The 27,913-nt window shown below is 37.6% G+C and overlaps 1 protein-coding gene and 1 non-coding gene across 15 annotated transcripts in view; both read left to right on the forward strand.

Moving 5' to 3' along the window:
* Nucleotides 1-27,913, forward strand: part of PPFIA2 (PTPRF interacting protein alpha 2) — a 493,970-nt gene that overhangs the window by 432,825 nt on the left and 33,232 nt on the right. For 10 of the 14 annotated variants that reach the window (XM_044941885.2, XM_044941887.2, XM_006074836.4 and 7 more), the window contains 2 exons: nucleotides 23,236-23,317; nucleotides 27,693-27,893. In XM_044941885.2, coding sequence (XP_044797820.1) covers nucleotides 23,236-23,317; nucleotides 27,693-27,893 — 283 coding nt within the window. Of the gene's footprint in view, nucleotides 1-11,311; nucleotides 11,321-23,235; nucleotides 23,318-27,692; nucleotides 27,894-27,913 lie in introns of all 14 variants that reach the window. The other 4 variants (XM_044941884.2, XM_044941888.2, XM_044941889.2 and 1 more) reach the window with 1 other exon arrangement.
* TRNAC-ACA lies at nucleotides 18,862-18,933 on the forward strand. The gene has a single exon. It is a non-coding gene; the product is annotated as a tRNA-Cys (tRNA).

A 27,913-nucleotide genomic window follows, 5' to 3' on the forward strand; every position in this document is an offset into this window, starting at 1 on the left:
GAATACTGGAGTGGGTTGCCATTTCCTTCTCCAGGGGATCTTCCCCACCCAGGGATTGAACTCAGATCTCTCACATTGCAGGCAGATGCTTTAACCTCTGAGCCACTGGGGTACTTCACATTAATTTGTCTAGTCTTCCTCTTTAAAATTGGGCCAGTGTTTCTGTAGCCTTGTGGTATAGTTCTCCAAATCCTAAAGGATTGAATCATTTATTATTTTCAATATGTTTCCATATGAAAATTGTGATTCTCCAGAGTTCTCTTCATGTGTCACTACTATGTGAGGTCTTTTCCACCATCCTTGGTTTGATTTCATCGGATGGCAAGCATCTTTTCTAATTTAATATCAATTGGATATCTTTGCTATTCCTAAGACTAGACCTGAGAACTTCACTTCTTCCCTTTTATACCTTCCATCCTGATCTTCAAGAACCTATTTCCCTATATTAACTCTCCAGCAAATGTTTTAGACTAAACCCTAAACCTTCTTTCTCAGGATGGCCAGTTAGTCAACCACACAACTCTATAAAATAACTGCACCTTATTAAAGAAGCTACTGCAAGATCCAAAATGCACATGGCCTAGCTCACCAAAAACCTAAGTTTATAAATATTCTTTGGTCCCTAACTCCTTGAACTTCTCTTAGAATCTGGATGTTGGTATTAATATTTTAGTACTCAGTGAATAGAAACTCTGTTCTTTGCCAAAGTTTAGAATTTATTTGCTGCTAAACAGAGGAGTCAGACAATAAGAGATCAAAATGTCAGCTTTGTTACTGATGCAGCTGTTAGAACACAGCTTAGGTATATGGAAATAAAAGGAGGTTCCTAAAACTGAACTGCCAAGTTAAAGTCACTTGGCACAGAAAGAAACGCTAGTCACACGTTTCCAGGATGTACAAGTGTAAGGTGTATGTAGTGTAGTGAAGTCGCTCAGTTGTGTCCAACTCTTTGTGACCCCTTGGACCTCCGTCCATGGGATTTTCTTCTTAAAAATAGCATTTGCATCATTATGATTCCATAAATATATTACTCTAGAATCAATAACTATGAACTCACAAAGAAAGAAAAGAAATTTTGTCCTTAGCATCTTTGCCTAAAAAAGAGCTTTAGAAGTATCCATTATATGTATTAATACCTCTTCAGATTTCTTACCCTTTTTTTTTTCCTCCTGGAACATATTTAGCTGCTAATTTCCCATATCACCATCTCCATAAATGTGTTGGTAAGGTTTATGACAAACTTCTTATATGCTTAGAGATCTGTAAATATATTTTATACCTAAATTAATGGAAAATTATAAAAGTATTAGTTTAAAATAATTTCCCCTCCAAGCTTTAAACATACTATTCTTTTGGCTTCCACTTATGTCTAATGTCAGTTGATTGTCATTGTTTCCTGGTATAACATTCCTTTCTCTTTCCCTGAAAGCTTGATTTCTCACTTAATGCTGAGGTTCAGAAATGTCATAATACATTTATATTCAAATAATTTCTATGTTTCATTTTTCTACTTTATACTTTCAATCTAAAGACTTGTTAGATTAGACTGCCTTTCATGTATTGACTTAAAAGATTTTTATTTCTAAGCTTAACTTCAATTCTAAGAAGCTTATTTTTACAGAGACTGATGAGATTAAAGAGCAGTTGTCTGTTTCAGTAGTAATACACTTGTCTAACACTCATGACAGTTCTTGATAGTCAGTAAGCATATTAAAATCTACAGTTACCTAGTGAATAGCTCCAAAAATATAAATCCTAAATTTTTGCATGTTTTTATCTGCTAATGTTTTCTTCTTGCATTTTTAACACAGTATAATTTTTTTATTAAAACATATATGCATGTTGAAATCGGTATTTTGAGACTAAATTGGAAGATACTATATGAATATTAATATACTAATTTATTATTTTTAATATTTAGTTATAGTATAAGTAATATATTATTATATGTTAGATTTGTTATGCTCTCCTGAATGGGTACTACTATGAAGTGAATATGGATTCTGTATTTGAAATCAATTTTTCAACATCATTAAAATGAAATTAACATTCCAACTTGGCAATCAGCAGCATCCTCCAGAGAAGCAGTTTTATCCTTGGAGCATAACAGTCACAGTTAATCACTACCAATGAATCTTTATGTTAGAACATCAAAGACATAAAAGTGAAGCTCTATAGATTTAGTTAATTTATTTCTATTGCAATCCTAAGGGTCTCCTTCAGTGCATAAACATTAATGTGTTTTGAGACTTGGCATTTTTAATCTTTAGCATTTGGAAGTTTCAGAGCTTGCATATCTCTAAGCAAAATAAATGTCACTGAAAATATTCATAACTAAAGGTATCACAGAATCTCCACAACATTCTTTCATTCAATAAATATTTATTAAGTACCTGGGTGCCAAATTAAACTTATAAAAGAGTTGTATTCCAGCAGTTCATCTGTAAGACATGTATTATAAGCTTTGAATACATTTTTCCATCTAAGTAAGGTCATATACATGGAAGGTAAATGTCTTTGCTTCCCTCCACAAAATGGCAAAACTAATACAATTATGTAAAGTTTAAAAATAAAATAAAAAAAAAAAATATGTTTTGAAGAATGTTATAGAAACTAAATTTGGCTGAATAAAGCCAAAAAAAAAAAAAAGGAATTCACTTGTAGGATATTAGAATGTCTCAGAAATTGCAGAAACAACAGAGCCAGGACCACTCTAAAACTTCAACCATGACAGATTATGAAATGTTTCTCTAGAGTATTGTCAATAACTTATCTTTTCCATTTCACATTTTTAAGCTCCCAGGTGAAAAAATCTGGTTGGCCTAATATGAAAGAGATATTTGTACTTGAATCAATTAGTTACAGTCAAGTGTTCCTTTAGTACAGACATGGTTAAAGGGAACACTCTTGGGTAATCAACTCAAAAAGATCTAATAAAGTAGAATATTTCAGAATCTAAACCCAGTGTTCTCAGTATTTATCTGGGAAAATATATCTCAGTTTCCAGCTTTGAACTTCAGAAATTTGCCCTCTCTGCCTGCACTGAGTTAGAGCTCTCATTGCCTTACCATCTGATCATGCATGTCCTGCCAAGCTCCTGCTGCGAACAATTCTAAGACTTCCCTGAACCTAAAAAATAATAATAGACAAAGGCTAAAGGCCAAACTCTACTGAAATTTGTTAGGAAAAAAATGAACCTAAGGAAAACCAATGTGCCCTCTTGGAGGAAGGAAAAAAACATGGAAGAAATAGGGATATTGTTATGAACATATGGTGCAATGTTAGTAGATTACAGAGTAAGTATCAATAGAATCAGAATCCCTGTATAGCCTCTGTATTTTCTGCCCATGAAAAATAAAAAGAATACACCCATGGCAGATTCATGTTGATGTATGGCAAAACCAATACAATATTGTAAAGTAATAAATAAATAACAAAACAACAACAAAAAGAATAATAATAAGTGAAAACTCAGATAGTTACATGTACCAGAAAAATGACCTCCTTCTATAAAAAAGATCCATATTGTTTGTCTTGACTGAAGTAAATCCTGGATTACTGAAACATGCAAATGATAACTTTTCAGTCATTTACTTAGTGCCTATTTTTTCCAGGAACTGTGTGAGAAACAACTGATATTTGAATTATACAGCCCTACTTTTCAAAGAGCTTGTAGAGAGACAGTCATGAAAACAAATTATTGCACTTTAGTATTTCAGTACCCATGACCCTTTCCCTAAATCTCTGGCCTTTGAGCAGAACAAGAGGAGTGCCATATGCCTAAAACCACTTAATGTTCTTATTTAAAGGATGTTCTCCAAGTTAAGGCTGTATACTGACACCCTGCTTAGACTGGTTAGCTTTTCAAAATAAACATAAAATATCCAATAGGTTATTTTTGAACAGTAAGAAAGGGATTTTCAATCACCAAGAATAAATGGAATCCCTTAAGAATACACTGTGTCCTTAAACATTTCAGACATTTTCTATACATGTAGATGAGAAAAAGGCTGTAGAAACACCACATATTGAGTTCAGCAAAGTGTTTTGATTACTTTCTAAATGAACATAAGATTGGAATGAGACTAAAACCATGAAAATATAACTGGTGGAGTCCTTGTAATCACAGGGGCTGGACAAGTGAATTCCTGATGACTGAGTGAAATGGAAGTTGGCAAACTCAGCACTTTAATATTTGACTTAAATATGAATATGATATTTGTGAAAGCACAAAGCTAGAAGACGTAGTTAAGTTTAGATAAAGAATTTTGTTTAAGGGAAACCTTTGAAGAGATGCAAATCTAAGAAGATGAAGTTTAACAGGGTCATTTCTATGTTAATAAATCTGCATCCAACTTCATATATGCTGAATGCTTATGTATAGGGGGATATGTATAATTTAACTGCAACTCCTGAGAAAAATGTTTCTACAAAAAAAGATAAATTGCCAATGCCTGATAAAGATATTAATGATTTTCAGTACCCAAAAAGCAGTTGATAAGGCCAAAATTCTATGTACTGACCAGAACATAACCTGGATATTGTATTAATTTCTGGGAAATATGCTTGAAGCAGATATATTCAAACAAGCATACATTCGGAAGAACTTTATCAGCATAGCAAGATGACACTGAATGCCTTCAAGGAGTGTTGCAAACAATTAGGAATATGTGGGGTATGGATAACAAAGATCCAGACGCTCCGAAGAAAAAAGAGCAATCAAATGTGTTCTTTTGGCTGCATGAGAAGATCTTGGGCCCAAAGTGAAAGGCTGTTAACAGATAACTGTGAGCTGCGTATAAGTGAGGACTGCTAACAATCACAGATCTGAGAAGAAAGAATTGACCCCCTAGAAAGAGAGCTATTTCTCGTGATTAAGTCCAACATAGACCTGCCAAGTGTATGAATGTGGCTAGATTATTATATGAGGGATTCAGATTTCAGTTGAGAAATTGAATTACATGCTCTTCAAATTGCCCCTGCCCCGGATTCTGTGTTTTTCTATCTAATTCAAAGAGCTGGACTCAGAGAACCTCTGCTTTTTTAAACAAGTGCAGTGCCTGGCACAGTGTAGATACTCAAGACATGCATTTTGCATAACTGAACACATAAATAGCATCTGGGTGGAAAAAGAAGAACAAAAACCCAAGAATATGGAACAGGAACTGGGGCAGTGACTTCCACAAACTAACCGAACTGGAAACCAGGGCTTCATCTCTGCCCTCATCCTGCCTTGTCCTTGCTCTTCCCTCTGTGTGCCTCCACACAAGGTGATCTAGATGATAGCTCTTTAAAATCCCTCAAGCTTGCTGATTTTCTTCTTTTCTTGCTCAGACCATCATACCAAAACAGTGTCTTCTAGTCTGGCCTTCCTCAAATTCATTCTTCACACTTCAGCTAAAGAAATCTATCTAAATCATTATTTCTAAACTTGCCTAAAATCCCTCAATCATTTCCTAGCATCCCTAGGATAAATTTCAAATGCCTTCATATCGTCCCTAAATCCCCACATTATCTGGTTCCTAGCATCCCTAGGATAAATTTCAAATGCCTTCATATCGTCCCTAAATCCCCACATTATCTGTTTCCTATCTATCCCTTTGTCTCTGCTTCCCATCCTGCACGTTCTGTTCTTAGTATACTTAATATCTATGTCTTTTTTATGACTACTCTTGTCTCCTTGTGTGTGTATATCCTGTCCTGTGTTCCTCCTCATCCTTTTTGCGGTAATGATAATAATGATCTTCTTTATATGTAAGAAGTATTTAATAACCACATTGAGTAGTTGCAATATGCCAAGCACTGTTCTATACATTTACACAAATTTTTGTCTTGTAGTTTTCACAAAGCCTTTGAGGTAGAAATGTTGTTGCTTCCACACATGGAAAAATACAGCTTTCCAAGCACTGTGGTATACAGAGGTGCAGACCTCTGGAGCCCTATTTTCTCTGAATTATTTAGAATCTCAGGATAAGGCTGCAATTTAAAGACTATGTAGTCCAAACTTTCAGCTGGATCTTAAGTATCCTATCTAATTTTAAATAATCTCCATGGGGAGTCAAAAAAGAATCTCTCTGTTTATACTCTGAAAAGAGAAGCATAGTTTTTTTCCATAGGGAATAATTAGTTTCTTATCTGACCCCATCCCATCCTTCCAAATTAGCAACAAATGTATTCAAATCAAACACTTATTTAAGAATGAGAAATGGAGGTAATCTCAAAGTAGTGTAGTTACTTTATAAAGTTGATTTTTTTCTGATGTAATTAGCCACACATACTATCACCAAAGTTTGATATAAGTATAGTAATGATTACTAATAAGTTATGTAAGAAATGTAAATGTCTGCTTGAATCAATCTAGCATTATTTGTCCCAATAAAACTTTCAAAGTCAGTGTCTAACAGTAAGGATGATTAAGTTCTTTCATTAAAAGAAAAAAAGTGACTAATTAAGATACATTCAAATATAATGCTGACTGACATCTTGATCTAAAAGGTGTTCTCTATATTTGTTTCCATAATATAGAAGCTTATATTAGCTCTATATGGTATTTTTATAAGGTCTTTGAAGATGTGCTTTTTCCCCATAGTTATTTAAAGTTAGCCTTACAGAAGCAAGCTTCTCTACCTTGTTCCCACATTTCTAAGGTCAGTGATTATCTATATCCTACTGACAGGGTTTTATAAAAAAATAGATAACAAGAGACTTTTCATTCAAAAAATATATGTATGCATGTATATATATATATATAACGGATGCCGGGAAGTGCTGAAGGCAGAAGGAGAAGGGGCCGGCAGAGGATGAGATGATTGGATGGCATCACTGACTCAATGGACATGAATTTGAGCAAACTCCAGGAGATAGTGAAGGATGCGGAAGCCTGGCATGCTGCAGTCGATGGGGTCACAAAGAGTTGAACATGACTTAGCGACTGAACACACACACAGACATATATATCTAGGCAGCATATTAAAAAAGCAGAGACATTACTTGACCAACAAAGGTCCGTTTAGTCAAGGCTATGGTTTTTCCAGTAGTCATGTATGGGTGTGAGAGTTGGACTATAAAGAAAGCTGACTGCTGAAGAATTGATGCTTTTGAACTGTGGTGTTGGAGAAGACTTGAGAGACCCTTGGACTGCAAGGAGATCAAACTAGTCAATCCTAAAGAAAATCAGTCCCGAATATTCATTGGAAGGACTGAAGCTGAAGCTCTAATACTTTGGCCACCTGATGTGAAAAACTGACTCCTTGGAAAAGACCCTGATGCTGGGAAAGATTGAAGGTAGGAGGAGAAGGGGACAACAGAGGGTGAGATGGTTGGATGGCATCACCGACGGGATGGACATGAGTTTGAGTAAGCTCTGGGAGTTGGTGATGGGCAGGGAAGCCTGACGTGCTGCAGTCTATGGGGTCAAAAAGAGTCAGACACGGCTGAGTGACTGAACTGATTGATACATATATATATTACATATATATACAGCATACAGTTAAACGTATTTATTTCAGATTCTACATACTTAAATTTTTTAATTGGGACTTGACTGGAATATAATCATGGGCAAAAGAATAACAAAATTCTTGAAAAAGTAAAGATTTCTCAGCCTCTTTTAAAGAGTCTTAAATACTTTAGCTATTTGGATTCAATATTGACTTTAAAGAAAAATTATTTCTGTAGAAGTATAATAAACCATACTTAACACTTCTGAATCATTTTCTTTAATTTATAAGGATCACTAGAAATGTGCTTGGCTATTTATTTTTATCTGTATCCCATCACTGTATATAAAGCAATTTCTGCTATCACCCCTGGGTGCTCTTATATCCACATAAATCAGCTGTTTGCAACTTAACCTTTAAGTTCATGGCTTCATTACTTCCAATGTCATTCTCTCTTCCAAGTCAGACACATCCTATGTTATATTCTGAATCCTGTCGTTGCCCCTAGATCACCCCTATTCAGAAGTTACTAATTCATGCATATCATTCCTTCCTATCTCCTCCTTTCAGCTTGGTTTTATCAACTTCTTCTACTATCATCTTTTTAAAAACTTCTATCACTTTTTAGTGCATCAGCTGCATTCGGTCCTCTTCTATCTCCCTGTTTCACTTGGCTTCTATGACTGTAATTTCACCATGCTCAAAAATTCCAAACCCATCATTTTTTTTTTCATTTGGTTATGTCCATATCATCACTAGAGTCACCAATGAATTTTCTTTCTCCATGGCTACTTTTGGGTTACCTGAGTGCTACAAGAGAAAATTAATGCAAGGGAATTTGAATCAGCTTCATGTGGGAATTCAACACTGCCAAGTAATCCCAATATTTTTCTGTCGCCAGTCTACTTTCTACTCTCTGCAGCTTTTGTCAGAGACCTCCACTGTCCTCAAACCTGTGTCTTCTGCAGGTGCATTCACATTCTACTCTAGAGGGAGAGATAAAGAGACCACCTCAGTCCTCTGAATTATTTGCTGCTGAATTCACACTAACTCTTGCCCCCATCCTGCTTTAACACAGCAAACTAGGTTAATTTCTTCTCATTTAAGACCATCCCTGCTTATTTTGTCTGTCTGGTTGTGCCAATTTCCCACTTGTACTTCAAATTCTCCTCTCTTCTGGATTGTGGTTATCAGCATTTAAACATGCTCAAGTTTCACCTATTAAAGGAAATCATTTCTTCATTCTACTTTTTCACTTCAGTCACTACCTGTTCACTCCTCAATCTCAATTGTTAACAATTGATTTTTGAAATTTCTGAGTCATTAACTTGAACTTTAAGAAGCAAAAGGCAGGTACATTCCACATATGAAGTTCATCTAGTAAATATTTCTAATGTGAAATTTTGCATTCAAAGTTAACTAGTTTATAAATAGAAGGCCCATTTATTCAGTGGAAGACCTAGAAGATTAAAGTGAGGCGATTAAACATTTAAAAATCCTGTTTTTAAATATAAGATATATGTTAGTTGATAATATCTTCTTCTTTGTGCCTGGAGGTATGTTGATGTTCCCAAGGAAAATATTGTGCCAATAACTGACTTGTTCTTATTGGTTAGAGGGTAACTTAAAACTTATTTTTTCTAGGTCAGTGAAAAATGATTTGTCTATTATATACTACAGTGGTCTTTAAATGAAGAAGATTAATTTTTGACAGAATCTCTCTTGGTATTCTCATAATTTTGACAATCTGGAGTAGAAAGAAAAAATAAGTTATATGTTCCTATAAATAATTGCATGTAGAAAAGAATATCAATTTTTATAAGAAGAAAACTGTCTTTATCTAGACCAAAAGCACTACAAATATATATTACCTCTGATATGAATTTATAATATATTATCACAAACTCTCTTGAGTCATTTATAATTACAGCTTTTTGTCCTTTGCAGAACATGTCTTTTTGAAAGTTGTGAGCTGAAATACTTAATTCTAAAATGAAATAGCTAGTCAAGATCACTCTTAAATTAATTGTCTGTGGAGGAGAAGAAAGTTAGCAAAAACTATGAGAAGTCAGCTAACTTACACACACTGATAAATATATTAGAACTTTAAGCAATACTTTTTGAGTCATATGTTTGTATTTCCTGTTTATTTTCGCAATTTCTCATGTTTTATATTTAGGGTATTTCTATAGGTACAGATTTCCTATTTTAAAAATGATAAATATGTGAAAAAAATTAATATTCCACTGTGTGCAGATTTATTCAACTTTATTGGAGAGTAGTGCCTAGGTAGCTTGTAGGCTAAGGAAGATTATTTTGTCCATGGTAATAACTGGCCCCAAATACTTCATGAAAAAGTTTTCATGGAGAGCTCAGAAATTGCTTTTTTCTCAGAACTCATCAAAGAGTTCACAGGTATGTTGACAGGAAAATCATTCTAACCACCTAGAATGTATTTCTTTGGGTCTTAATTTTCTTTCTGTTGCATATATGATGCAAGAAAGGTGCCTTAAGTTTCTTAGGACATTGAGATGCCAGTGTGTATGGACTATGTTTTTGTTTATGTGAAAAATTTAAAACCTTGTCCCAGCTGTTCTGAAGCTAAGGTCAAAGAACATGCATTTCTCCAAAATGCACATTTAGTGAAAGAATACACAGTTTCTCTGAATGAATGCATTTGGAGGAGGCACGTGCAGGGTGTTCATCGCACTTCCAGCTTTTCTTTATAATGATTGTGTAATTAAAAAAGGGAGCTCTCTAACTTGCTTCATTTCTTAGATAGGAATCTCTGCTTCATATTCTGTTACATTGACTATATTTTATGTAGTAAAATTTTATTTTTCTAAGAATTGGTCTAGTATGCTTTTATAAAAAAAATTTTAAATAATATTCTCATGGCTTTTTATTGGGTTATTTAAATTCCATATTTTCCCAGTGCCTCTAATCTCCCCAGGGAACAAGTGGGCTACTTCAAACACCACAACAAAATCAACCTTTCTGTGATGACATCTGGTAACATTGGTGAACTAATCTAGTTCATTTTCCCCCTCAGAGCAATGTTTACCAACATCTGTCCAAATAAATAAATGTGTCTACTTAAAGACACCCAGTTGCCAGCTCAAATAGAGGAGGAGGAATTACTCTTCTAGAGGGGAGAAGACTGATAGAATTTTTTAGGACTTTTTCATGACCTGATTACTGGCACGTAATTATTACTATTGTTATACCACGTGTGTAATGTCACAATAAAATTATGGATCTAGCATGTGAAAATTTCTTCTTGCCTCAAATTAAGTTCGGGAGATTGAACATCAGAACCTTACCAGTGATTTTGATCAAACCATGTATGTGAACTAGAATCCAGATAGACCCACCCTCAAACCAGTGCTTTCTTCGAGTCACTGCCTTTCCAGAAGTCTGCTGTATTTTTCTTAAGCTCTTAGCTTATAAATCTGTTTGAGATCCCAAGCATCACTTAACAGGTTACTGCTTCTATTTGTAAAATAAGCTGAGTGGCCTGAGGTGAAGAATCTTTAACAAGCTGCCTGACTTCCTCCCGGGGTTTACTATAGGCTGGGAAAATGTGGTCATGCATGTTTCAGAGTGGCTCATTTTCAAGAGACAGACTATTGGTCGACTATTAGAACTGCCTTCAGCCTGATTATGCTTTTGGATGCAGTGAGTATCTGTGTCATGGTGAAATTAAAAAAAAAAAAAAAAAAAACAGAACACCATGTCTTTCTCGTATCTGAGCTTTAGCACATCTGAAATGATGCTCTTGTTTTATTCCATGGCTTTCTTTGGATTGAAATGTATCCATTAACATTTGTGTGCTTTTCTTTTTCATCTGTCCTCCTCCATCTCATGAAAAGCATATCGGGGTAAGTGGAATCACAATGGCTGCTGAACATGTTTATTTTCAGCACCATCTTCTTTTTCTTTTGTCTTTAGTATTTCTCCTTTCAGTTGTAACACAAGCTGCACGGCCTCTGACCTAAAATGAAAATTGTGAAGTGTATTCATTTTCTTACCATAAAAGGAATCATTGGTTCAGAGAAATGTTCACATTTAAATGAATCATGATGGCCTTTCAGGCGCTTCAATTTCTTCGGTTCTACTAGACACACATCAAAAGACAATCCAGATGACATTTTCCCTAGTTCTTAAGTCACTCTCTAGGGCTGAGTGTGACATTCAGTGAGGCTTAAGGAACAGCTGCAGGTCACTTGGGTATTTTTGACTGTGCTGCATGGCTGACTCTGCCTGTGTGTTTCAAAGTGCTTCGTGGTTCTCCATTAGCATTATATTCAAGAGATAAATTTATTTGTCAGTTACCAGAACTGCCCTTCGATGAAGAGGGTTAAATGTTGAATCTCCCCCAGTATAATTTATACATAATCCTTGGTTTTGGCTGAACCCTTTGGTCTTGTGTCTTCTTTCCCCTGTTTCCTATACTACGAGTTAATTCTTAAAGCTTTGAAAGGTGTATGACTAAGATTACTCTTCCAAATTTCAAATCCTGCTTTTTGAACTAAATTTAGAATATGTTATTTATTTCTAAAACCAAGTAAGCTTCAGTTTATGCATAATATAAAGTATTACGTTTCTATAAATGCCCACATGGACAACATGATGAGCTATAAAACACTTTAGATGAAGAGAGGTATTGATTTTTACACTTTAAGCAAAACATTTTGAGGGAGCAAATAAAACGGCTCCAATGAGATGCAATTTTTCAGGAAGCTATGGAAAGTGTCACTAATGGGCAATATGGATATTTTATATACCAATACAAGGTCATGTGCTTTATTAGTTTGGTTTACATTTGTTACATTTTTCCTACTCTAAGATATAATTACTACTACTAATTATTTAACAATGCAGTATTTTCTTAAGTTAGGATGATTTATATTAAGGAAAGCTCTAGGAAGTGTTCTTGAAAATGCAAGGCAAGCTGTGATTGGAGTACTATTCAACTACATTGGCCAAATGCAAGTTGTAAGACCTTACTTTTTTAAAATATTCAATACTCTGACACTGGATTTTAAAGAATTATTTACATGTCATCATGTAATAGTGGCCTTCTGTTTTCTAATGATTTTAAGTTTCATGAGGAAAATAATGCCAAGAAATAAAACTTTATTCTCCCTTTTCTTTTTGAATGAAATATTGAAAAATAATAAATTCATAATACATCAATGTCTGTGGACTTTACGAAACTGATATAATTACCTTAATTCTAAAATTTAATTTCTTGTCTTGCACATGCTCCTAGAATTTAAACATTTTAAGACCCCAAAATCATTTCCTTGGTCCAATTACTAAAGGAAGCTTGGGAAGTTAAATGTCAGGAGAAGACAGTACTAACATAGCATAGACGTGGGAAGATTTGGGTGGAAAGAATATTGAATTAGGAACAGAAGACAAGACTTTAAGTTCCATGTGTTTTCTGCATACCTTTGAGTGAATGACTTGTATTATCTGTACTTTCTGCCAACTTCCTAATACTCACAAGAGTATGAGAAAAAAATAATCTCAGAAGCTTAGAACTATAAACTTCAAATCTGATTTAAAGAGGACTCAAAATTAATGAAGCACCAAAGCAATCTAGTCTAAATGGCCTTCAAATAAACCTGAAAACTTACCAGTGTCTCTCCAATAAGTTCCTATTTAACAATCAGGAAGGGACTGGGGAGAACAGACCACAGTGTATTGCAAAAGTGAAATTGTTTACCGGAAAGAAATACAAGCCCCGCTAGCTTTCAATAACAGCATGAGTAATTGCATTGCTCCATCACATTTGTGCCTGCATGTGTGTGTTTACACCTTTTTAATGGTTTTGAAAGTAATTAAATTCAAAATAAAATGAGAAGTGAAATTATGTAAATCCCAACTCAAATTCACAAATATATTTCTTTCCTGAGGCTGTGCCCTCCATTTTTGCAGGGAAAAAAAAAAAAAGGTTTCAACATGAATGAACTTAGGATTTATGTATTCAAATAATTTCAGTTTCAAGCAATGTAGCATGCATCTGAGGATCTAAATAAAGCACTACTTAAATGTGCAATGGATTTTTATATGTACTACATGTGAAAATGTGCCAAATAGGATATACCTACAAGTACACTTGCTCTTACCCACATACAGAATCACAGCATGCTGCGCTTTCAAAATCAAGTCAACCTTGTTAATGTTGGATTTGAAACTCTTAATTTTGTGGAGCTAAATGTGTATGTTTAGGTAATCAATGTCTGAAGCAGTTGATTGGGATTTGTAATATATTTCTGTTCAGAATAATTATGTTAATTAATATATATATATTTTCAACTTACATATGTTTAAAAAAATTGACATGGTGCTATATTTCCTTCATATTTACTGACCAGAGTTTGAAACAGTTTTTTGTACTTTTGATTCTCACAGAATTGGTCAATAGATATAGATTTCTGAAAAATGGCATTATAACCCATTGTCTGGTTGAAATTTGAAGAGATCCTGTTTTATTTACCCTATTCACTGTTGAAGTTTATAGGAATAGGATACATTTTATAATTAATAATAGTGCAAAGTTATGTAAATTTGCTTTTAGAACTATGTATAGATTTATTCTCTGTACTATACTGTTAAGAAGTAGATTCAACTGTCAAATTATTTTGACTTACATTTCATTCTTGGTTCTTATCAAGTCATTTATTTCTCCTGGTTATATCAATAAGTAAGTACTTGCTGTGTGCCACAGTAAATAAATAAACCCTAAAGATAAATTTTTCAACCAGATAATTACTTTGTATTACAATAATGCAAAATTAAACTGAAACAAATTACAAATTCAGCTTTTCCATCCTGATTATATAAATGGGGCTAACTTCCTTCCTCTGGCCAAGATTCAGAACCTGTTTTTAATAGGAAACGGCAAGAAAAGGAAGGTTCCTTTTTTATCTTATAGTGTTGGGGACTGACATGTGATGGTGAAGGTGGTAAAGACTATCTATATTACCAGAAGTCAAATTAATGTGCGTCTACATGTGAATGAACAATGAGAGGAGAAATAAAGGTGGGACAGCATCATTGCCTTTCATTTTAACAAAGGCGTGGTTACTCCCATCCTCCTTTCATGATTGTGAAAAGTTCAGAGAGGTTAGTGAGCTAAAGGATAACGTGGGGTAAGAGGCTGACTCTAACCAGGTTGTTGGTGCTCAGATTCTGGCTCTGGCTCACTGTGTGTTCCAAGTGGTCTCATCTTCAGTGTCCTCATCTGCAAATGTGTATCAGCATGTATCTTGTTGGATGGCTGTGAAGATTTAATGACTTACACATATAAGGCACTAAGAATCGTGCTTCACACTGTCACTCAGTATCACAGAGTAAGTGGTAAATGCATGTCAGCAATTATTATCCAAGATCCAAAGCCTAATTCGTCTGCATACAGAAACATAAATTTTTCAAACCATGATATTTTATCTCAGAATATGAAGTGGTTCATATAAACAAGAAAGTACAATAGATTCAATTACTCACTGTAGTCAATTGTAATACATTTTAATTACATTTGAATACAATATTAAATCATAAATGAGAAATATAGCAAGTGCAATAACTAGAATGTATACAAGTTATAATATTTGCGTAGAAGAGAAAATGAATTCTGCCTGGGAAAGGTCTTGGAATCTTGACAGGAAGGATAAAGTTTAAACTGAATCAGAAAGATAAGTGTGAGTTTGCCACAATTATGGTGCAAAGAAGGATGTCCCAGGCAGAAGATAAAGGCATATACAAAGTCATGGAGGGTAAAAAAATAGAATGAGGTATTTGGGACATAGCAGTATTGGTTGAGCAAAAGAAGCTGGGAGAAATCCAAGGGCCATTTCACCAAGGGTCTTTTTACTTTTGCCAAGATATATGACCTTTATTTTCAGTTCTGTATGTGTGCTCAGTCATGCCCAACTCTTAGTGACCCCATGGGCTGTAGCCCACCAGACTCCTGTATCCATGGGATTCTCCTGGCAAGAATACTGGCATGGGTTGTCATTTCCTCTTCCAGGGGATCTTCCTGATGCAGGGATCGAACCTGCATCTCATATCTCCTGCATTGGCAGGTGGATTCGTTACCACTGTGCCACCTGGGAAGTTTATTTTCAGTTGCCTGCTTTAAAATCTTCCCTCCCCCTTTGAAGTTTTTAAAGCAGGCAACCCTTCCAAAAATATTTGTGTTTAGAAAGGTCTTTCTGGAAGGTGGAACAAGGTTGAGAAGTAGGGAATACCACCGGAGAGGCAGACCGGGAGTTCACTGCCATGAGCTACAAATGAGTTTGAACAAAAGCTTTGGTAGTAGCCAATCAATTTACAAATATCATATTTAATTTTAGAGAGGACATTTTAATCTCTTTCTGCAGCCAATCTGTGTAACTGATAAGCAAAATTCTTACTTCTTATTAAGATGTAATAAGTAGTTGGATCTTAACAAAAACAGAATACTTAAAAGTCAACCTTCGATCAAGGATCCTGGATGGTTGTCAACACTGAGAATTTCAGGGATTACGAGACAGCAATCTCTCAAAAGATGTTCTTGGCTAATTCAAGCAAAGATGCATGGTGCAGTAGAAGAGTAAACTCTTACTTCTGAATATTAGTCTTGAGAGGGAGATGAACCTCATGCATTTGGTGCTGTTAATGGGCTTCCTAAGTGGCACAGTGGTAAAAAAAAATCTGCCTGTCAATGAAGGAGACGCAAGAAACGCAATTCAGTCCCTGCGTCAGGAAGATCCCTTGGAGTAGGAAATGGCAACCCATTCCAGTATTCTTGCCTGGGAAGTTCCATGGACAGAGTGGCCTGGCAGGCTAGAGTCCATGGGGTCACAAAGAGTCAGACATGACTGAACACACGTGCAGGCAGGAAGGAAACAGTCTTTATGAGTGACGCTCACACTGTGAATTTTCAGATTTTAAAGATAAAAGAGTCATTGTGGGATCTGGGATGATCAAAAATAAGAGGATGTTTTATGATTTAGGTGTCCCAGAGCTTCTCTGATAGCTCAGATGGTAGAGAATCTGCCTCTGAGGCATGAGACCTGGGTTCGATCCCTGGGTCGGGAAGATCCCTGGGAGAAGGAAATGGCAACCCACTCCAATATTCTTGCCTGGAGAATCCCATGGACAGAAGGGCCTGGAGGGCTACAGTCACAAAGAGTCAGACATGAGTGAAGCAACTTAGCGAGCACTCAAGATTTTGATCATCAAAGACAAGAAACAACTTACTATTGCTGGAAAATGGTACTTGCAAAGATGGAATTATTCATGTTCATATTATTTGGCAAAGTAAGTTTCCAGGTCTAATTAGAAGTCAGAGAAGATTTTTAGAAAGGAAGATCAAGACTAAAACAGGTTTAGTCTTTGTAATCCAAGTTGATTGTGTTGTAGGCATTTGAGGAACCATTGAATGATTTTCAGAGCACAGTTCAGTAATAAATAGCTCACATTTATTGGCTGTTTCTTTTGTACACATTATAGTTGTCATCACATTAAATATATTTTCTTATTTAACTCTCATACCAACCCTCTGAGGTAGGTACTGTTATCAACTTCATCTTACACATGAGGAAGCTGAGCTACAAAAAGGTAAAGTGACTTGTCTGTGGATGCACAGCTAAGAAGGAGGGTCCCCAGGAATCCAGCCCAAGCATTCCCACCTCAGAGCTCATTGTATTTATTGCCTGATCTGCTCTTACAGATTTATTTTTCACGGCAGTGTGCTGCAAGGGTGAGAAGCCTGGAGAGTAGGGCAATACAAGACTGAGAAAAAAGAATAGCAGCAGTGAAAACAGAAAGGAAAAGAAGACAAAATAGGAAGTAAGAATGGAAATAGGCCTTAAATGGAAGGTGACTGAAACGGCCAGCCTGAGTGACAGAGGAAACGGTACCTGTGGTATTTAGATAGTCACACTGCAAACTGGCAGTTCCAAAATAGCCTCCTAGGCTAAGTGGTCCAAGAATAAAGTCTCTTTTCACTGACACCAGTGAACCATCCACATTGGAGAAAATATGGAGAAGGAGACCTCACTGCCCCCAGGGTTGTGAATTTTTGAATGATGAATTTCATTTCTCAGCATTTAACATCTTAGTGAATTTGTTGATGTACAAGTTGTTCTCCCAAAGTATAAGAGCATGAGATCAGGGACTGCGGATGCCCTGGGACTAGGGTCGGCAGGCCGTCAGTAGATTCTTATAGACCTACTATGCATTGAGTTTTTGACCTCAAAACAAAATAAAACTAACAAAATTTCTGACTCAGCAAAATGTTAAAGATATTCTAGGGAAAATTGCTTGGTACTGAGGGGCCTAAAAACATAAGTACTAAGTATTGCCTCCAGGTCCAGAGTAGGCTGGTTTCAGAGAGAAAGCGTTTTTGTTGTGTCTTGAAAAACAAGACACAGTGGGAGGACAAGACAGGAAAGCATATGGATATCATTTAGTATGAAAGACACAAAGCTAAGAAATGCAAACATACTCTACTTGTGAGGTCACAACTGAAACAGTTGAAGATATAAACCTAGAAAGGAGAAACCAGACATTTCTGTTTGGATGGAATCATTCAAGCAAAGCCATACTTGCTTAAATTAGTCTGGATTAGGATTTAGGAACTACAAGCCCAGAAAATGCCCTTGATGGATTTACATTTTTTAGACATTTCCAGCCCTTTATCTAGATGTCCTTGGTGGTAGATATCACTAGGGTGCCCACGCTTTGCTCCTGTCTTTGGATCAGGTGCGGCAAGTGCAGGCTGCCCTCCGCACATTTCCCTGTGAACTTGCCAACTATTCACACACCTGAGTGTTCCCCACGTGCTTCTCGACGTGCCGCATTCCATTGACAGTAACTCACTGACACCCTTCTCAAGAGAGTCTGAGGCCTTTGGGGAAATCTAATGGCATTCTTGGAGAAGGCAATGGCACCCCACTCCAGTACTCTTGCCTGGAAAATCCCATGGATGGAGGAGCCTGGTAGGCTGCAGTCCATGGGGTCGCTAAGAGTCGGACACGACTGAACGACTTCACTTTCCCTTTTCACTTTCATGCATTGGAAGAAGAAATGGCAACCCACTCCGGTGTTCTTGCCTGGAGAATCCCAGGGACAGCGGGGCCTGGTGGGCTGCCGTCTGTGGGGTCACACAGAGTCGGACATGACTGAAGTGACTTAGCAGCAGCAGCAGCAATGGCATTCTTTCCTGCAGACAAGAATATGTTTGCTGAAAAGACTTGGCAACTCAGAAGTTTTTCTGATTCAAAACTGACCTTCCTTTACAATTAATACTTTTTTCCACACAGGAAATGACAGTCTTGTACCTGAAACTTCCTGTAGAAGGAAGTGCTACTGACTGTCCTCTAAAATCTGTTCTAAAATTTAAAACAAATGTGGGTGCCCATATTCCCTGGTGGCTCAGACGGTAAAGCATCTGCCTACAATGCAGGAGACCCAGGTTCGATCCCTGGGTGAGGAAGATCTCCTGGAGAAGGAAATAGCAACCCACTCCAGTACACTTGCTTGGAGAATCCCATGGATGGAGGAGCCTGGTGGGCTACAGTCCATGGGGGTCACAAAGAGTCGGGCACGACTGAGCCACTTCACTTCACTTCATGGGTGCCCATGTGTATAGTGATGGGTAAATATAAGTGATTTGAGGGGAAAGGATGGCTAGATATTAGATTATCTAAAAGAGAGAAAGGAAGAAGAAAGGGAGAAAGAAAGGAACAGAGGGAGAGAGAGAGAGAGAAAGAAGGGAGGGAGCAAGGGAAGAAGGAAGGAAGGAAGGAGGACAAAAGCAGAGAACACCGGTGTATCCAAAATGCCTATTTATCCCAAGTCACTTTTTTTAATTTAGTATTTCCTGATAGTGCAGGTCACTATTTCTCTGAAAGTATCTTCAAAATATCTGATGACCACAAGCATGCCTTCATGCAATTAATGCTATACTCACTCTTAATAATCTCTCAGATCACCATGTATTAAACTCAGTGACTTCCAAGAACTTCAGCAGTAACCATATTGCTTCATTTTCCTAACCATGCCTCTCTCCCAAGCCAGTGTGTCCAGATATATGTCACTTAAATAATTTCCATATGATGCAGATTTTTTTTAATAGAGAAAAATTAAATGAAATATTGCTTTGAGAATTTCAGTGCATTGCTTTACATAATTAATACCGCCCTTGGGTTAAGGAAAAGCAGATCTGGATTAATATCATGCAACACACAGTCATCCACTCCAGTCTGGCCTGTTTCTCACAGTTTCAAGTGTATCAGTTCAGAGGCCTCTATTTGGGATTTAGCCCTGCCAGCTAAGGGCCAAAGGGCAGAATCCCCTGGACCTTACCTCATTATCTTTGTGTTAGGTAGTTAGAATAGGAAAAAGGAGTCCGGAATGGCAGTGGCTAAAAGACAAAGTAGGGAAAAGCCCTTGAAAATAGAACAAAGGAAGGTCTGAGGACTGGAGTGAGACCCTCAGGTGAAACAAAACAGCCCTCCTAACTAGCCCAGTTTACATAGGGCAGCCTCAGGGGGAAGAGAAAAAACATTTAAAAAGAGCCCAAACCGGGCCTCTGGCCTCTCTTCTCTTCACCTTTCCTTTGGGGTCAGCCTGCCCTCATGCCTCGAGGGTATATGTTCCTTTGCTTGCCGAATAAAACTCTGAGCTGTAATCGAGCAGTGACACTGGTCTGTTGTTTCAAATCTTTGCGGTGAGACAGAACCAAGGAAATTACACGCTCCCCATGACATTTGCTTACTCTTACTAAAGCTGCTGTGCTATGAGTGTTTGTGATTTAAACATAACAAAGCACAAAGAAGAATTTTCCATGGGATATAATGTCCGATGATTTCTCAGACAACTGTATGATAAATTTCTGTTCAAAAGGAGAATAGGGTTATTTGAGCTCATTGGATTGCCTCTTAATCAGATTCCTATCAGGGCTTGCAAACCAGATCGAACTCTTAGAACCATCTGGAATGGGTGCTGTTCTCATAAAGTGACTGGAAAAAATATACTAAAAATATATTATGAGATGTAATTTATTGAAACAAGAAGCAACGAAATATAAACAAATACTGGCTGACATGTTCAACATTCACTACTGTTTACAGAACACCTCTTTGGTGCCTGACTTTGTTCTGGATGCTTCAGATGCACCTCTGAACAGAGTATGTACTTGAAGCATTGGTCCCCCTTGAGCTTATTTTCTTTCATGAGATGACAGGTTGAGACATAAATGATATGTTATGTTAGAAGATAAGTGATGTGGGAAACAATAAGGCAAGGAATAGGGATAAGGAATGTCTGCTTGGTATTATGGGAAAGAGGGTAAGAAACATTCAGAGAGAAAGTGACATTTGAGTAAAGATTTAAAAGTATACAAAAAGTAAGGCATGTGAAGATAGAGGAGACAAGCGTTCAAAATGAGGCAACAGCAGATGCAAAGGTCCTGAGGCAGGAAAAGGTCTGGGCTGTGTCCAGGGAACAACAAGGAAACCAGTGTTGCTTGCTGAGATGGGAGTTGAGTCCGAGAACAGAGGGTAGAGTGGGTCCTAACAGCTGCTTTAGCTTTTATTCTCAGTAAGGCAAAATTGGAAAGTTATGAGCAGAGAAGTTACATTATCTGACTTAACTTTTAACAGGATCACTCCAGTTCCCATGGTGCACTTTTTAAGTTAGGGAATTCATTAGAAGTTTCACAATTGAAATGTTCTACTTTTCAAAAATGGCTTATGTACGATTTATGTCATTTCCTTATGAAAATGTTATGTTCTTTCTAGGTGATGAGTGCATATTGACTTGCCTTTTTTTTTTTTTTCTAAATGTAGCAAAAACCAGTTGTGAATGTGTATTTGTTTCTTCCCCTGTAATGCTACTCACCTGTCACATAACTGAAGTGTTCCCCCCCCAATGGATATAACGTTGCAACTCTTGATAATGCTCCTGGGCTCTGTGGAAACCTACTCTGAATTTTCTTACATGTGTCCTGTGTTCAGTCCTGCCTCTGCCCCTCCACCCTTACTGCTCATCGTGCTTGGAATGTCATCCCTAACTCCTTTCCACCAGCCCTTCAAAGTCAGTTCAGTTGCTCTAAAGTCTCCACTGCTCATTTCCATTGCTACGAATATTAACCCCTTCTCCAAAACATCCCACTCAGAATGTTCATCAAGGTTAGCATCTATTTGTGAATTGTACTAAGTTTTTAAACAGTTTCATGTATTTGCTTTTTCTGTTTAACCAGGGATCTCCTGTAAAACTGGGTGCTTGTCTGTGTGAGTCTCAGGTCTCAGCTCACAATAGGTGCTCGATAATTACCTGATGGTTTGTCATTTAACCCTTCAACTCATTTATATTCAATGTATTGAATATATTGATATATTCTATCACAGTGAGACTAGGCTATTCAAAAAGCCCAGTTCTCAGTGCAGGAATGTCATTGGAAAGCCTGAGGGGATGGGTGCGAGGAGAGCAAGCCAGGTGCAGGAACTGCTCTAGTTTCACTCTGCAGTCAGGGTGCCAGTGTTGCTGTTCCCCTTCCCAGGTGCTGAATAGCTTACGCACGCTTTCTTTATTACCCGTGACGTGAAAAAGCAGTTGATTTATGTGTCTCTTCAGCTACGATTAACTTTAATCTTTGTTTTGCCTCCTCATTTCTTTGTTGCACTGCATTTTGTGGTAGCATCTATTGCAGACATGGAAAGCTTTTGTGTTAGAAGACATCTTTATTATATATTCTAACATGTTATAGTCCACCTCAATAAGCAATTAATCAGTTGATAGCAGGAAATAATCAAATGCTTCATTTTGGAGTTCCTAAGCATGAAGGACACACATTCAAAATAAAACAATATGTATAAAATGTATGTGTAAGATCAATGTATCTAAGGAATAGAGAACATATTTTCCAATATAGTCCTGGCCAGGGATATATCAATTTGAGTTCCAAAGAAACACAAACTTGTTATTTCAATCATGAATGAGCTGAAATTGGTTTTGTAAATGGATGTCAAAGGTCAGTAGTAGGGATAGTGATTAAAGATGCATTTGTCTAGGCTCTTCACATATTTTTGTTTTCAGAAACAACCATTTGTTGTCATTGAGATGCTTTGCTTTTATTAAAACCAGTACTGATTGTAAATGAAAATAAGTGTACTATTGAATTTTATACCTTACATTGTTTTTAGAGATGGAAGTCAATGTACCTCAGAGTTCCCTTCAAATGAGAAGTAATGTTGTAGTCTATACAAAAAACTAACTCCTAAGATAGCCACCTAGACCCAGAAAGCATACTAAAATCAAGTGTATCATTTGAATGGGGCTAAAATTACGGACTTGATCTTCTGCCTCTATAAACAGGCATTTTTTTTTCTACTATTGAAATAATAAAGAGAAGCAGACAAGACAGATGGAAGAAACTTCATTTAGATCCTATAATGCATGCAGGAATATGTATATGTGGGCCACTTTCTTGTTTAAGGGAGAAAGGTATTTGCTGATAATATAATTCAGTTTCTTAGTCCATTAACATTAATGTTTGAATTTCAGAGAATCAGTGCTTAGGAAAATTATTTTTAGATATCAATGTTTCATTTCTAATAAAATCAATGGATGATTTGCATGTATTATTCAAAGAAAGAAAGAATTCTGTTATTCTGTGTTAACTCATTAAAAGCTTATAAGGATTATTGGGCTTTTAAAAAATTTTGTCATTAAAAATAATCACAGCTGTCTTTTCCCATATTACCTGACTAATAATCCTCACTGTATACTTCAGGCACGAACTTCTAGAAGAAGCTCGGAGAAAGGGATTACCTTTTGCCCAGTGGGATGGGCCCACTGTAGTCGCATGGCTAGAGGTAAGAGAATTAAATCAGAAGACTCTGATCCAGTCCAATGTTTAGAGGCAAGTAAAGCCAGGTTCCTGACGTCTTCATTTTTCCCGGAGTCTGGAATAGCTTATAAAGAGAATGTTCGCTTTATCTAGGGGCCCACAGTCATAGCTGTGTCATAGCTGTGATTTTACTCTGTTGCTTTCTTGCGACTGTGGCAGAAGCAGCAGGCAGTGAGATGAAAGAAACTCTTAGTAAATTCCGTGCTCTTTATATCTAGAGTAAATCAAGGAGCAATTCTTGAGTGACACTCCTCGGACAGTAAAGAATCTGCCTGCAATGTAGGAGACCCGGATTTGATCCCTGGGTCAGGAAGATCCCCTGGAGAAGAGAATGGCAACCCACTCCAGTACTCTTGCCTGGAGAATCCCATGGACAGAGGAGCCTGGGGGGCTACAGCCCATGGGGTCACAAAGAGTCAGACACAACTGAGCGACTAACACTTTCGCTGTGTTGTTGCTAGGAAGCATCTGTCCAGTACATTAGTCCAGAGCCCTTCCTCATCAGCAGGTTAACAGAAAAGAGCCATCTCTGTATTTTTAACACTTCTGTGTGATCCAAGACATTTGCAGCCATTCCTTTGCTTGTAGTATAATTCCTGAACATGAAGGAGCCAGCTAGATTTAGACATTTGGAATTTTGCAGAATACACAAACCCTTGTTCCCTTCTGTGTCTAGACTGAATGTTTTTAATGAAATGAGAACTACATTTAGCATATCCTGCACAACACAAGGGCCTGGATAAATGAATCAATACCTGATCAGCAGAAGCAGACAAGGATGGGGAAGGAAATACATATTTGACCACAAGGGCCCTTTCATACCACTTATCAATAGTTTCACCACTCCTTCCATTCAGTTCTCTAATGTGGGCTGTTGGCAGCTGCTAGGAGATGCTGATGTCAAGATGAAGGGGAGTATAGTCAGTCCACCGTATTCATGGGTTCCCCGTCCGTGGATTCAACCAAACATGTTCAATCTGAAACAAATCCATGGATGATAAGCCCTAGATAGTCAGGCCCGACAGGGACTCCAGCATCTGCAGATTTTGGTCTGCGACGTCCTAGAGCCAATAGCCCAAGAACACCAAGGGACTGACTGTATGAACTTTTGTTGCTTGGCAGAGGCAATTAGAAACCATTGTTTTAAAAAGTTCAGGATTCTAAAATCGTTTACCTTCATTATTATATCAAATCCAGAGCTAACAAAATAATCAATGAGGGACAACAAAACATTTAATATAAAAAAATTATCTTACACAGATAAATATAAAAACATGCTTTGCATTTTTTCTTGGACTGAGTGAAAGAAGCCTGTGTCTTGCTTTATTCTTTCATATCAGTCAGGAAATTTTTTAGCTTATTAGTGATCACAGCTGTTCTTCCGAATATGTCTTTAAAATTACTATATTTTAAAAATCAATTTATAAGACAAAATGTTTAAGAAAGCCCACTGCAAAACTGAGAGCAACTCATTGTGCAGTTTCTCTCCAGCGAAATGAGCTACAGTTTCACAGAGTTAGCTGCTATTTTGGCAAGTGATGAACAGATCCTTTATTAAAAAAAAGATTTACTGACATTAAGGGCCTAGGAAATGACAGGCACTGACGTTTCTGCTAATTAAAACTATCCTGAGCACACAGAAATTGCTCCTAGTGTGTTCCCTAAAGTGACTGAAATTATAAAATGGAAGAAACATGATGAATGAGGTGGGTGATCCAGTGAATGAGAGCTCTTAACTTTCACCTCCTTTAGTACCTCCTTGATTGCACAGCCCACTAAGTGATGGGTACAAATAAGTCTGATGCTTCATACACCATTTATAGACACCAAGAACTTTGTGAAAGTCTAATCAGGGATGGGGGCTTTCCGGGTAGCACTAGTGGTAAAGAACCTGCCTGCCAGTAGGAGATGTTAAGAGTCATGGGTTCCATCCCTGGGTCTGGAAGATCCCCTGGAGAAGGGCATGGCAACCCACTCCAGTATTCTTGCCTGGAGAATATCATGAATGGAGGAGCCCAGCAGGCTATAGTCCATAGGGTCGCACAGAGTCGGACATGACTGAAACGACTTCACACACAGAACAATCAGGGATGACCTTGGTAACCAGGTATTGGCAACCATGTATTGGTGATGTTAACCAGTATGGAACTCCACATATCTTAGTATAGAGGAGGTGAAAAGAAGTGAAAATCATTCAGGTCCAGTGAAGGTATATTTAGATGTTTAGTTATTTTGAACTTCAGTTTACAAACTATGAATTCAAATCCCGTCTTTTCTTGTATATAATCATTATCTGTCAAGGCAAGGTCAATTCCTGTGCCTAACATGTAGGAGATGCTATCATCAGTCATGCACTGAACCTGTCTCCTTTCTCTTATCTCCATCACAGCCCAGGCCACGTTGTATGAACAATTTGACTTTTTAATTCCTCTACAGAAGCAAGCAACCCCTTAACATAGAAGACTTTTTAAAATTAAAAAAAAATCAGTATTAGTTATTTATTATCATGTAGCAAATTATCCCAACATGTAGCATTTCTTTTCCTCATGACTTCTGTGGGTCAGGAATCTGGACATGGTTTACTACGGCCTCTATCCAGAGTCTCTCACAAGACTGCAGGCAGAGTGTCAGCCCAGGGCCCCAGTCGTGTCAAGACTTGACTTGGGGGAATATCCAGTTCTGAGCTGACTCCGTTCCTTGCTAGCTGTTGGCCAGAGACATCTGTTCCTTTCCACGTGAGCATCTCATAGGACTGCTTGCAGCTCAACAGCTGGCTTCCCCCAGAGCAAGCGCTCAGAGAATAGAGGCAGAGAGGACCAGCTGGAATGAAGCCCATCTGTTCGTAACCTAACCTGGAAAGTCACGTCCCATCATTTTGCATGTGTGCTAAGTCGCTTCAGTCGTGTCTGACTCTGTGCGATCCTATGGACTATAGCCTGCCAGGCTCCTCTGTCCATGGGATTCTCCAGGCAAGAATACTGGAGTGGGGTGCCATGCCCTCCTTTAAGGGATCTTCCCAGGGATCAAACCTGGATCTCTGGCACCCCTTGCATTGGCAGGTGGGTTCTTCACCACCAGCGCCAGTCACTTTCATCACACAGTCTTTTCATTACAGTAAGTCTCCAGGTCCAGCCCCAACTTGGAGGAAGAGGGTGATACAAGTGCAGGAATATCAGGAAGTGAGATTATTTGGAACCATCTTAGAAGCTGCCTAAAACAAAGCCTTAGAAATAATAAAGCCAAATCCCTTCCATTTTACAAAGGAGGGAAATAGGGCTGAGGTACAGAGGACTCGTACAACTCACCGACGACAGGGAAGGCCCGAGCCTTCTGATTCTTAGTCTAGAGCTCTTGACGCTATATATTGCTGATTTATGGTTGTTCTTCACTTGTTCCTTCACTTGCTCTCACTCTCCTTTTGCTCAGTCTGTTCATACCAACAAATAAAATACCCGTCCCCCCAAAACAGTACTTTAGCTTTTTAAAAATTTAAACTCACCAGCACATGCCCCGCTTCTTCTTCATAGCTAACGACAAGGGAGCGGGGAGAGGAATGGCAAGAATATTCCTTATTAAAATAGCGTGTGTAATTCTGCTGCTACAACTCAGCGCATCCACCCTGGGCTTCAGATGCGTGCTGGGCATTATGCTGTGTTCATTGCACTGCCAATTCAACTCTTTCCAGAGCCTCACAGCAAAGTTGAAAAATCAGAATCTGTAATTTCTAGAGCATTATTCGTTTCATAACTCTCTTTAATTAATGTTTTACAGGTGCTTATACTGTTCGCCTCTTCCATTAGCCCATCATTTTGTTCTCCAAAAAGTATTTTCCTATTTAGCATCTAATTGAGCATATACAAATTAGCACATAGCATAGGTAGGTAGGTTGGAAATGTCGCTTAGCCACATTAAAGCCTTTGATCAAAAGCACTCAGAATTCCAAAGGAGAATTCTAAATTGAAGTCATTTATTAAACAAATGTGTTAATTGAGCCTTTACCAAATGCAGCTTGTAGCCATTCTTGTCCTTAAACTCTAGAGGAGGTTTGGTGAGGTGCAGCTATTATATTTATCCCTCATAAATTCGTTGTTAAATTGCAGACCCTGAAGGCTCCCTTTCCAATCTTTATTTCCATTACCGCCTAACTGGTTCTTTGAATAAATCATTTAATGTCTTTATGCCTCTCTCTCTCCTGGGGGAAATAAGAATTGCATCTCTTTCATGGGCTTGTGGTAATAAATGAGTTCATACAGGTCAGGTAATTAGAATATGATCTAGCACATAGCGTTATTGGTTAACTATGATTATAATCTGGGTACGTTTTTCCCCCAATCCAACAGCTCTGGTTGGGAATGCCTGCTTGGTACGTGGCAGCCTGCAGAGCCAATGTGAAGAGCGGTGCCATTATGTCTGCTTTATCGGACACTGAGATCCAGAGAGAGATTGGAATCAGCAACCCTCTGCATCGCTTAAAGCTCCGATTAGCAATCCAGGAGATGGTTTCCCTAACCAGTCCTTCAGCTCCTCCGACATCCAGAACTGTGAGTCCCTTTGTGCTCCT

This window comes from Bubalus bubalis, chromosome 4 (genome assembly GCF_019923935.1).
Source record: "Bubalus bubalis isolate 160015118507 breed Murrah chromosome 4, NDDB_SH_1, whole genome shotgun sequence".
Lineage (NCBI taxonomy): Eukaryota > Metazoa > Chordata > Mammalia > Artiodactyla > Bovidae > Bubalus > Bubalus bubalis.